We start from the raw sequence: 12,561 nt of genomic DNA, 5'->3' as shown, positions 1-12,561 counted from the left end.
TGTCTGGCCATCCTATTCTCAGCCTTTCCTTCCAGCCCTGCCAAGCCACGGTGCACTGAGGTGGTAGTGACCCAATGGAAATTTGCATTTGAAAAGGGAGCGAGCTTTAACTAGAGGTCTGCACCCAGAATTTACCCCTTTGCCCCCAAACAGGCAGAGCATCCCTGCCTGAACAGGCTTGGGGATCATGCCAGCCACAGTGTGAGGCAGGCTTGTGCTCCCCACCACTGGGAAAGCAGCCCCCTGCCCCCAGGAGGGCCCTGCCTGGGCTCTGAGCAGGCAGCATGTGGGCCCCACCGACACCCGGCCACACAGCATCAGTTGAGAGAGGCCCCAACCGCGGAGCCCAGGCCCCTAAAAATAGCTGCAGGCAAAAAGCTGAAACCTCTTTGGAGAGGAAAACCTTGCTGAGAGCCGGGCTTAATCAATAACCACCCAGCTCGGCTTCCAAGGCCAAGGGCAGCTGACCGGAAAGTGAGAGAGAAAGCCCCTGCACCGGCCGGGGTAATAGCCCGAGATTCCGCTCAGCTTCCCTTTATGCTCGCATCCATCCAGCCTGGCTCGCTGACATCGGGCCGGGCGGGGCGGCCCAAGGGCATCGCCAGCTCTGTGACCACAGGGGCCCCACCCTCCCTGGACCACACTTGTAATGTGCCTGTGAACTCACAATGTTTTCAGCTTTTCTGTTTTCAGTTCTGCCTGCACATGGTAAAATTACAGTCGGTCCAAAGGAGTCAACAGGGAAAACTCACTGTCCTCCCTGGCCCCAGCCCAGCCTCCACCGTGACCAGGTCCTCGCGTGTCCTGGGAGAGGCAACCTGAGGCTCCTGGGAGGGAAGTGCCAGAAGCAGTTGGGTGGCCCGCCCAGCCAGGGCTTTGATGAGGGCTTCTCTTGTTCAGGGGTCGGATGACCAGACCGCGTAGCACGGCCCCGGCACGGTACCGGGTGTCAGGACGGTCTCTGGCAAGCTCCTGTGGCCGCTGCTCTCACCCTGGTCCCTTTGAAGCGGTCGATGGTGGGTCTTGCTGGGGGCACTGCAGTCGCTGAGTTGGGGGTGCTGGTGCTGATCCCCTTCTGCTCGGCACCTTAGAAGGTTGTGCATCTCTGGCATGAAATTAATTCCTCAGGTTCCTTCCAGGGAAGTTTATTTACCGTGACGACCTTCTTCCTTGTTCACCTTCAGGATCTTGATATCAGAGCTCTGCTCTAGGAAGCTTTTTTGGGGTGTACCTCTCAGGGACCTTCCACTGGGCAGGGCCTATTCCTGGGTGCACCACAGTGGGGACCCCTGTGGTCAGGAAGGATCTGGAGGGGATGGGGCGAGGGGACACTCAGCCCACCTCGCCGCTTCAGACCAAACGTCTCAACACGCCTGTGAAACCGAAAGTCAGGGGCCTTCCTTGGTGGTCCAGTGGTTAAGCATCCACCTTCCAATGCAAGAGACGTGGGTTCGATCCCTGGTCAGGAAACTCAGATCTCACATGCTGTGGGGCAACTAGGACCCAATGCAGCCAAAAATGAAAATAAATACATGAATATTTTATTTTTTTTATTTTTTGAATATTTTAAAACAAAACAAAGAACCCAGAAAGTCAGATCTGCTTATCAATATTTACAACGATTCAAATCCTTTTTGTATATTCTTGAGATAAGACACATGTTAAGTAGAGTTTACTGATATGGTAGCTATGACAAACCTAGACAGCATCTTAAAAAGCAGAGACAAAAAAAAGCAGAGACATCACTTTATGGATAAAGGTCTGTATAGTCAAAGCTATGGTTTTTCCCAGTAGTCATGTGCAGAAGTGAGAGCTGGACCATAAAAAAGGCTGAGCAGGGAAGAATTGATGCTTTGGAACTGTGGTGCTGGAGAAGACTCTTGGGAGTCCCTTGGACAGCAAGGAGATTAAACCAGTCCATCCTAAAGGAAATCAACCCCGAATGTTCATTGGAAGGACTCATTGGAAGGACTGATGCTGAAGCTGAAGCTCCAGTCCTTTGGCCACTTGATGCAAAGAGCTGACTCACTGATGCTGAGAAAAATTGAGGGCAAGAAGAGAAGGGTGAGACAGAGGATGAGATGGTTGGATGGCATCACCGTCTCAATGGACATGAGTTTGAGCAATATCCAGGAGGTAGTGAAGGACAGGGAAGCCTGGCGTGCTGCAGTTCGTGAGGTCGAAAAGTCGAACCTGACGTAGAGATAACAGCGACTGCAAAGTTGACGTGAACAGCCTTCTCTTGCACTGGGAAAATGAACTGATGTTTGAAATGGTGTTAAAATATTTTTTAATTAAAAGAACACTCTGGAAAGTACTAAATACCTGTAACTTACAAACACCCACTTTTGACGTAGTAAGTATACCTTAATCTCATGTGCGCTTCATGGGATTATATAGACTTTGTGGCCGTGCTGGGTCTTCACTGCTGCACAGACTTTTCTCTAGTTGTGGCGAGCAGGGGATACTCTGTACCTGCAGCCCACAGGCTTCTCATTGCAGAGGCTTCACTTGTTTCAGAGCGCGGGCCCTAGGCTCCTGGGCTTCAGTAGTGGTTGCAGATGGGCTCGCTAGTTGTGGTTCCTGGGCTCTAGAGCATAGGCGCAGCAGTTGTGTGCATGGGCTTAGCTGCTCCTTGGCCTGTGGGGTCTTCCTGGCAGGGACTGAACCCACGTATGTCACACTGGCAGGTGGATTCTTTACCACTGAGCTACCAAGGAAGCCCAGATTTCTTATCCTTTGTTAAAATATGTACACTCAGTGGACAAGTAATATCAAAGTATGTATATGCTATTTAAATATATATATCTAAATCTCAAAAAAATGAAACAAAAATAACACCATTTCTCCTTTCCTATATCTTCATTTTCTTCACTTATACACACACAAGACCTTCAGGCTCCAGTAGACTTATAGGGCGTGCTTTGGAAAAACAGCAATTACCACCTGCAGACACACCTCCTCTGTTTTAGCTGCCTGTCACTATCTGTCTCCTTGTTGCCTAATAGTATCCTTTTATTGCTGCTTCTCAGCTGCCCAGTTTAGATGCTGTCCCTTGGCTCTGCAGGAGTGAGGAGGTGGGTCTCCCACACACACACCCCTTGCCCATCCCCTGGCTTTCCAGAACTATGCAATTCAGATTGGATAAGCACTCTTGGTTTTCCCCGAATGTGAATTTGTTTCCCAGCTGAGCCTGTCAGTGAACTGTGATTACGTTTCCCTTGCCCACACAGATTTTTCTTTTGCCTACAGTTAACAGTCATTTGGCTGGTGTCTGGCATCACCAACTCGATGAATGTGAGTTTGAGCAAGCTCTGGGAATTGGTGATGGACAGGGAAGCCTGGTGTCCTTGGGGTCGCAAAGATTCAGACACGATTGAGTGACTGAACTGAACTGTGACCTTACCAGTAATTCACCCTTGACTCTTTTGCAGTCGTCTCAATGAACGTCTGCCTAGCCTCTGACCAGCTCCGTCATCCTGGTGCTGATGGTCCTCTGTGGACCTCTTCCCCTCTCTCCTGGGTTGGGTCTCCTGGTTCTGGACTCCTTCGTCTTCTTCCTTGCTTTTCTTTCTCTGCAAAAGCTCGGGAGGTGCTGCGCTCATTTGCTCCGGTCGTGTCTGAAGCACAGCTGTGACCCTGTGGACTGTAGCCCATCAGGCTCCTCTGTCCGTGGGATTTCCCAGGCCAGAATACTGAAGTGAGTTCCCATGCCCTCCTCCAGGGGATTTTCCTGATCAAACCCTCCTCTCCTGGATTGCAGGCAGATTCTTTACCGCTGAGCCACCAGAGAAGCTCCTTTCAAAAGCATATCTTTCAGGAATTTCCTACAAAAGACTACACCGGAGGTCATTTCTGAGCCTTTAGACACCTGCAAGTACCTTTGTTCTGTCCTTCCTCTTTTTGTTTGTTAAATTTATTTATTTGGCCCATTGGGTCTCAGTTGTGGGCACGTGGGATTTTTCCACTGTGGCACGTGGGCTTAGTTGCTCTGCAGCATATAGGATCCTAGTTCCCTGACCCTGGATTGAACCTGTGTCCCCAGCATTGCAGGGCGGAGACTTAACCTCTGGACCACCAGGGGGGTCATTCTGTTCCCACTCTTGTTTGACCTGTTGTATGGAACCAGAGCTCTGGTAGACGCTGTTTCCTACTGATGCCTGACCCTGTGGACAGGACCTGATTTTGTGATTGCTGTAGTTTCGGTTTGGCTTTGTTTTTCTCTCTGGAAGCTCACAGGATCCTGTCATTGCACCCATTTTCTGAGATGGCTTGTGATAGTCCAGCCACACCTTGGGCTGTTTGCCTTCATTGTTAGGTCCTTGGCAGGACCTGGACAATCACAGCCTTCCCCTTTATCCCCTCTTGGACACACCCCCTCCATTTCCTCAGCCTCTTCCAGGAACTTCTGCTGGTCGAGTTTCAGTCCCTCTGGAGTGGACCGTTCATTATCCACTTTTCTCTTCTCTTTTCCAGTTTGGCCTTTTCAGGCTGCTTTATGGAAGATTCCACGTGCTTTTCAAACCCTTCTTCCGAGTCTGTCATTTTGTTTTCTCATTTTTAATTCCCAAGAGCTCTTTCTTGTTCCCAGTGCTGACTTAAAAAAAATGTACAACCTGAGTTGTTGTTAAGTCTCCAAGTCATATCCGACTCTTGGCAACCCCATGGACTGTAGCCCGCCAGGCTCCTCTGTCCATGGAATTCGCTAGGCAAGAATACTAGAGTGGGTTGCCCTTTCCTTCACCTGGGTATCTTCCCAACCCAGGGCTCGAACACACATCTCCTGTATTGGCAGGCACTGAGTCATGGGCTTCTCATAAAAAAAAAATAAACTACAACCTGAGAGTTGTGAGTTAAGTTTCATTTGGGAACAAAAATGAGGACTATAGCCAGGGAAGCAGCATTTCAGATAACCCTGAAATACTGCTCCAAGGAGGTAGGAGATGTTGTTGTTCAGTCACCCAGTGTCCGACTCTTTGTGACCCCATGGACTGCAGCATGCCAGGCCTCCCTGTCCCTCACCATCTCCCGGAATTTGCCCAAGTTTGTGTTCATTGCATCAGTGAGGCTCTCCAGCCATCTCATCCTCTGACGCCCTCTTCTCATCCTGCCCTTGATCTTTTCCAGCATCAGGGACTTTTCCAAAGAGTTGTCTGTTCACGTCAGATGACTAAAACACTGGAGTTTCAGCTTCAGCATCAGTCCTTCCACTGAACATTCAGGGTTAATCTCTGTTAAGATTGATGGTTTGATGTTCTTTGCTGTTCAAGGGACTTTCAGGAGTCTTCTCCAGCACCACAGTTCAAAAGCATTGATTCTTTGGCGTTCTGCTTTCTTTATGGTCCAGCTCTCACAACTGTACATGACCACTGGGAAGACCATGGCCTTGACTATACTGACCTTTATCGGCAGAGTCATGTCTCTGCTTTTCAACACACTATGTTTGTCATCATTTTCCTGCCAAGAAGCAATCGTCTTCTGATTTCATGGCTGCAGTCACCGTCCATGGTGATTTTGGAGCCCAACAAGAGGAAATCTGTCACTACTTCCACCTGTTCCCCCTCTATTTGCCGTGCAGTAATGGGGCCGGATGCCATGATCTTTATTTTTAAAAATTATTCAGTCTTAAGCTGGCTGTTTTACTCTCCCGCTTCACCCTCATCAAGAGGCTCTTTAGTTTCTCTTCGCTTTCTGCCATTAGAGTGGTATAATCTGCATATCTGAATTGTTGAGGTTTCTGATGTAGGTCAGTATATATGTGATTTTGGTGAAGGGGTTACATATTTTTTTTGCAGAAGGCTTCTGATAGTCATGGGCTTCCCTGCTGGCTCAGATGGTAAAGAATCTGCCTGCAATGCAGGATACCCAGGTTCTATCCCCGGCTTGGAAATATCCCTGGAGAAGGGAATGGCTACCCACTCCAGTATTCTTGCCTGGGAAATCCCGTGGACAGAGGAGCCTGGCAGGCTACAGTCCTTGGGGCTGCAAAGAATCGGACACAACTGAGTAACTAACACTTTGACTTTCTGCTAGTCACAAGGAGCAGTCACCATGAAAGGATTTTAGTGCTTTTCTAGACATAAGGAGATACAAGAGTCAGACTTATAAAACTGGCTCCCGAAAATACACCTAACTGTCTGAAGACCTGTCCTGCCAGTTTTTCCCAGAGCACAGAGTGCCCTATTTCTGCTCTCCACCCTGAACTCCTTTCAGGGGGTGTTGGAAGTCAGCAGCTGCAGTAGCACATGACTTAATCTTTGTAAAGATGGGTGGCAAGTGCCCGTTTGTAGTTGACATCAAGTGTTCCTTTTTAATAGCATCCTATTCTTATTGTTGTTATTCGGTCACCGAGTCATGTCCTACTCTTTTGAGACCCCATGGATTGTAGCCCACCAGGCCTCTCTACTGGAGGGGGTTGCCATTTCCTCCTACAGGGGGTCTTCCTGACACAGGGATCAAACCCGCATCTCCTGGGTTGCAGGCAGCTTCTTTACCACTGAGCCACCAGGGAAGCCAGGTTATTGTAAGGATGCCAGATTTCTAATCTCTGAATCTAATAGTTTCTGTGAAAAAAAAATTTTTTTTTTTTGGTCCTGGAATAATTTTTATTTCTTCAAAACTGCTTTTCTCAGTTTTCCTTAGTCTTTGTTTCTCATGATACAGGCTTCCTGTGATCCAGAAAATCTAAAAGTTGAATGAGGGACTTCCCTGTTGGTCCAGCGGTTAGGGCTTGACACTTCCACTGCTAGGGCCCAGGTTTGACCTCTGGTTGGGGAAACTAAGATCCCACAAGGATGTGGTGCAGCCAAAAATAAACATTAAAATCTGAGTGGGGCCCTTGGAGCAGGGCCCTGTCCCTTCAGTCTGCTGTCCCCGACTTCCCACCTTCAAGACAGCCCCTCTCAGCTCCCCTTCTTTAGGAGCAGCCTGGGAGACCCTGTGGGGCAGGAAGGGCTTTATCTTCGAACCTTCTGGAAGTGACAGGAAAGAACTGCTTTCCGTCAAGTGTTCTAACAAAACAGTTGAAGTTTTCACACAAAGCCATCTGAATGTTCGTATCTTGTCACATTAGTGATAATCTGTCCCATCTCAGACGTGGCCATGCACGGGTACAGGAGGACCCCAGAGCTGTTGGTTTAGTCTTTCAGGTGTGGTTCTTCAAGCACTCTGGCATGCAGACACTCGATAAAGTGAACAGAGAGCCCTCTTCATGAAAGGAGCACCCTCAGGCCTCCTCTGTCAGTGGCAATGCACTAAACGGGTCTCACACACCAAACGCTTAGGAATTCCCTGGCGCCCAGTGGTTAGACCTCCACGCTTTAAGTGCCGAGGGCCTCAGTTTGATACCTGGTCAGGGAACTAAGATCTCAAAGCTTCGCAAAAAAACAAAAGTCATACATTTGAACGTCTTTTATTTGAGACGAACAGTACCAGCCACCATGCCATCCCCAGCACACACACACACACACACACACACACTCACACACACACTCACTCACACACACACACACTCACATACACACACACACACACTCTCTCACACACACTCACTCACACACACACTCACTCACATGCACTCACACACACTCTCACACACACACACACATACACACACAGTCACACACACTCACACACTCTCACACTCACCCACACACTCACACACACACACACACACACTCACACTGTACTCACCTGATGGGCACCAGCCCCCTGGTCTGTGACGGAGGCGCCTCACCTACATAGACGTGCACTTCAGTGGGAGCCACACAGCAAACTGGAAATAGAACCCGCCACCCTTTCTCCACAGGACTTCGTGGTTGGTCTCTCCATCCTGCTGCGAGGAACAGTCCATGAGAAGCTCAAGTGGGCCTTTAACCTCTACGACATTAACAAGGATGGCTACATCACCAAAGAGGTACAGGAGTGTCTGGGGAGCTGAGGGTAGCCTGTCTGCCCGCTCCACACCCCTAACCTCTTTCCTCGTCTCTCTCACTGCCCTCATTTCCTGTTTCCTCTCCCTGTCCAAGGACAGAGCACCCAGCCCGCTGTTGGAGGGGACAGCGGCCTGGAGCTCTCCTCCTCTCCCAGGCTCTCGGGCCTGGATACCTGGGTGTGCGGAGTGTGGAGCTTGTGTGCCCCTCACCACACATCCCCATCCCCTTCAACAAGGTCCCCGGTCACTGTTTCTTACGGCGAGGGCGTGTGGGAGACCCGCGTGGAGAAGCTGGAGGCAGGGGTCAGGGAGCTGGCCTTGGTTCCCAGCTATCAAGGGAGGGCAGTGTGGTCCCTTAAGGAAGGGTGTCAGCGGGCCCACAGTCCAGTTTCGTTTGGCCCAAACACTCTTTTATTTGTGTTAACAATAGTTGCTATTCATATACAAAAAAAAAGTTTTTCATATACAAAAAAGAGTGTTTGGCTGGAACACTCTTTTCGTATATGGAATAGTTACTTTTCATATAGTGTCAAACTCTAGAGCTTGCACATAAAAACCTATCTCCAGATGCCCTGGAGAGTCAGAAGCTTGCGCTGGGCGGACCGGATGGGGGTGAGCCTATCTCTCTTGGCTCCTACAGCCTCACCCTCTCACCCACCTGGCAGCCAGGCTCATGCCAGCCCCTCCGCCCTCCCCTCACTCCCCCGCAGGAGATGCTGGCCATCATGAAGTCCATCTATGACATGATGGGCCGCCACACCTACCCTATTCTGCGAGAGGACGCGCCACTGGAGCACGTGGAGAGGTTCTTCCAGGTGAGCGCGCAGGGAAGGGGCCGCCAGGAGAGGAAGGAAGGGGCTTTCACCCTCGGGGCCCGCTGCTCCCCTCTGTGAGCCTTCCTGCTCCCACGGGAGGTGCAACTTCCCTCCCCCGTCTGGCTGACTGAATGAATTACAAGCATCCCTTTGCCCCCCATCTGCTGAACCTCATCTCAGAGCGGTCAGGCTCATGGATTCCCAGTCAGCCAATACCCCCGGCAAGAGCTTCTCCCACCCCCTGCTGCCCCATCTCCACCAGGGACTTCTCTTCGAGGGGAGGGGGTCGGGGTCACTAGGGGGACTGAGGCTCCATCTCCCACTTCCTGAGGGCCCTCAGCCGCTCCACCTCCCCAGCTGCCTGTCAGGGAGGTGAGGGGGTCCATGAGCATGAGGGTGCATTCTGGGAGGTGTGAGCCCGGGAACGCTGCTGGGAGGTGGCTGAGGTTGGGGGCGGTCTGGGGAGACACCAGAGTGGCTGGCGTGCGGTGTAGGTGGAGGAAAGGGCGCTTTATGTGGCCTGGATCCCCAGGAGGGGCCCAAGGGGACGGGCTGGGGTGGAGGGCGCATGCCTACCCACCCACCCACTGCCATGTCCTCAGGCCTGGGGCAGGGAGCGGCCCCAGCGGGACACAGCCTCACTGAGGGCATGGCTTGAGTTGCAGAAAATGGACCGGAATCAGGATGGGGTGGTGACCATCGACGAGTTCCTGGAGACCTGTCAGAAGGTAGGCAGCATCAAGGCTCGGGAACCCCTGGGTCCCGCCCCTGCCGGTGCCCTCCTCAGCTCAGACTTCCGACATCCTCTTGCACTGTTTCACCGGAGCCCATCAGAGGGGACAGACGTGGGGCCCTGAGGACCGGGTCACGCTGTGGGAAGGAGCCTGGAGTCCCCCCTACCCCGGCCTTGCGGCTGACCGTCCTCTGCAGAGCGCTTTCAGGGGGCAGGACGCTGGGCCTCCACCTGCCTCCCTCCCCCCGGTTACCCTGGCCTGCACCTGGGTGGGTGGCGGTTGTCCGTCAGTGGTTAACAGCTCCCAGACGGACTGGCTGTCAGACGCTGGAGCTGGAGACAGGCTCTGCGTCACCGGCTTGTTCTTCGTCCAATAAGACGGGCAGGGTTCCTGGAAGGTCTCAGGTGCCTAATGAGACTTTGAGCACGGTGAGGCTGGATATGGGCCCCACCCGCCCAGGGCTGACCAGGCCTCTCGTCCTCTCTCCCCACGCAGGACGAGAACATCATGAGTTCCATGCAGCTGTTTGAGAACGTCATCTAGGACTTGTGCGTGGGGAAGGTGGAGGGGTTGCTGAGTGGCTGTCGCCACCTCTGCCCCCAAAGAAACCTCAGTCCTGCCAGGAGCAACCTCCATGAGAAACTTTTTTCTAATATATTTGCACAAAGTGAATAGTTTGCTCCACACACACACACAAACACCCCCCCACACACACACCCTTCATCTGGGCTGGCAGGTGGGGGGATAGAGGTGAAAAAAGGACTGGCTGGGAGCTGAGTCCGGGGCATGAGAGCCACACAGCTCCCAGCACCCGCCCCCCAGGCCTCTGGGTGGACAGCTGAAAGAGAGGCGTCTTCAGGCCGCCAGCCACTGGGTCATCTACAGGTGAGGGTCCAGCCTCCACAGCTGAGGCCCCAGCCCTGTGAGCCCACTTGCCCGCCCCTCCCTTCTGCCGCCTTTCTTTCCCCCTACACTCACAGGCCCCGGGGGCTGCTCTGACCCGCTTGTCCCCCAGCCTCTCCCTGCCCACCAACGACCCTTCCAGAATGGCCCTCAGCTCAGGACCCCAGAGGGCAGCGCAGGGTCAAGGGAATTCAGACCAGGAAAGAGGTGGCACTTAGAGCCTGCTGCTTCCTGGAACCGCTCTCCTGGGTGTCAGGACACCCGCCGTCCACTGAGCTGGTGTGAGCCCCAGTGGGGACGCACCAGCGGGCACTGCTCTCCCCCACCCAGTAAGGGGGCTTCCAGCCTGGGCACTGGGTTTCTTGGTGGGAATCTGACGGGACCTCTCTGCCAACGCTGCCTCCCTCGCCCCAGCTGGCTCAGCCTGCAGCCCTCAGGTACCCAGGTCATCATTCAGGGGTCCTGAGAAGAGGTCCCAGGGCTCAGGGCCTGGCAGCCAGGGAGCCCAGGGGAGCCAAGCAGGCCTGGGAAGGGGCTTTTCTCTCCTGTGGGCGCCCAGCTCCCTTGCCCCCCCCCCAGCTTGGATGAGCCCCCCTCTTCGTGGTCAGGGTCCTGGAGCCATGTGGCCGCCCCTCCGCACACAGGCTCACCCCAGCCCCATGCACAAAGCACAGAAGCTCAGGCTGCAGCCCCCGAGGGGAGCCCAGACAGTCTGCTTTTCAGGGCCAGGCCTCCCGGTGGGCTGAGGCTCGAGCCCCACCGGCCGGCATCAAGAGGCCGCCGGGGTTCTGGGGGAGTCGTTCTGTGCCTCCGAGCGGTGTGTGACTCCCCCGAGCCCAGCCCAGCTCACTAACATTCAAAAGCACAAACCCCTGGGATTCTGCTTGGCCAGGTCCTGCCCTGAGGACCGAGGCGCCCCCGCTAGGGGGCGCGGGGCAGAGGGGCAGGTCAGCAGAAGCCCGCGGGAGCGGGGCTGCGCCCCCAAGCCCAGGCCGCCCGGGAGGGGCGCAGCCTCACACCAGAAGCCCGCGGGAGCGGGGCTGCTCGCCGCACCGCCCTCACCCCCAGGCCGCCCGGGAGGGGCGCAGCCTCGGGCTCACGGCCAGTCCCAGGAACGTCCGATCATACATTCCATCGGCTACAGCCCCCGTCTGTGCCCGGGCCTGGCCTCAAGATGAGCGGGGACCTGGGAGGAAGGACGGAGCGGCGGAGGCCGTGGAGATGGGCTGGCTGGGAGATGGGACCCCTGGGCACCACACATGGGCGGCCCCCCTTGGAGTTGCACTGACACCCCACCTCCAGTCTGAATGGGGCTCCCTCCCCCTCCCCGGGGAGGGGGGCATCAGCGTTCCCTGGCTCAGGGATCTCCCCGCCCCCACCCCCGGCCCTCAGCCCAGCCCTCCCCGCCGGCGTGGCTTTGCTTCTGAGGGCCCGAGGCCAAAGCAGAGGGTCACGGCCACCACGCTCTGCCCTCCCCACCTTGGCCTTGGGCCAGACGGGCTGCACATGCCCCTGGAGGGGTCTGCCTCCCATGCTGGGACGCGGGCTGGCCGCATGTCTGCATGGCAGAAGTGTCTCCCTTGGGCACGGTCGAGGAGGGTGGTGCCTGTTCTCAGCGCCCACCAGTATTCAGTCCTGTATATTTTAATAAAATAAACTTGACAAAGGAGAGCGATTCTTGCTGGCTTTATCCTGACTCTTGTCCAGCCTCTCCCATCCCTGCTGCTGTTAGCCAAGGCTGCTGCCCAGAGATGAGCTGGTAAATGTTTAACATTCCCTGAATTGTCCAAGATCCCAGTGTACGGCCCCTGAAAGCAGAGTCAGGAAGAAGGGCCCACGGCTGGGAAGCCTCTGTGAGAAGCTCCAGCCCTCCAGCCTGTATACAGAGCTGTGAGGCAGGGTAACTCCTTGAGGTGCCATTGTGTTTCGTTCCCAGGTTTTTTTTTTTCCAGTTCTAAGAAGTCATTTCCGCATATCCCCTTGGCTAGAGGGTGCAGGTCACAGGCCAGAAGCAGAATTTGCCTGAAGACATCTTCCTTTCTTGGTTGTAGTTTCAAAAATCTAAATTCAGTGCAGATTATGCCAGGGGAAGGGCAATGAGAAGCTTCCGGGGAGGAGAAGTGAAAGAAGTCAAAAATGCAAGTGTGAGTTGCTCAGTTGTGTCTGACTCTGCAAC

General features: G+C 54.0%; 1 protein-coding gene across 4 annotated transcripts in view; it reads left to right on the top strand.

Moving 5' to 3' along the window:
- KCNIP3 (potassium voltage-gated channel interacting protein 3) overlaps positions 1 to 12,058 on the top strand; it is a 92,324-nt gene extending 80,266 nt beyond the window's left edge. For 2 of the 4 annotated variants that reach the window (XM_043918731.1, XM_043918733.1), the window contains 4 exons: positions 7,808 to 7,915; positions 8,644 to 8,748; positions 9,414 to 9,476; positions 9,978 to 12,058. In XM_043918731.1, coding sequence (XP_043774666.1) covers positions 7,808 to 7,915; positions 8,644 to 8,748; positions 9,414 to 9,476; positions 9,978 to 10,025 — 324 coding nt within the window. In that variant the 3' untranslated portion in view covers positions 10,026 to 12,058. Of the gene's footprint in view, positions 1 to 7,807; positions 7,916 to 8,643; positions 8,749 to 9,350; positions 9,477 to 9,977 lie in introns of all 4 variants that reach the window. The other 2 variants (XM_043918730.1, XM_043918732.1) reach the window with 1 other exon arrangement.
- The last annotated feature ends 503 nt before the right edge of the window (positions 12,059 to 12,561 follow it).

The sequence above is a fragment of the Cervus elaphus genome, chromosome 11 (assembly GCF_910594005.1).
Source record: "Cervus elaphus chromosome 11, mCerEla1.1, whole genome shotgun sequence".
Classification (NCBI taxonomy): Eukaryota; Metazoa; Chordata; class Mammalia; order Artiodactyla; family Cervidae; genus Cervus; species Cervus elaphus.
This window is presented reverse-complemented; position numbering and strand designations above follow the sequence as displayed.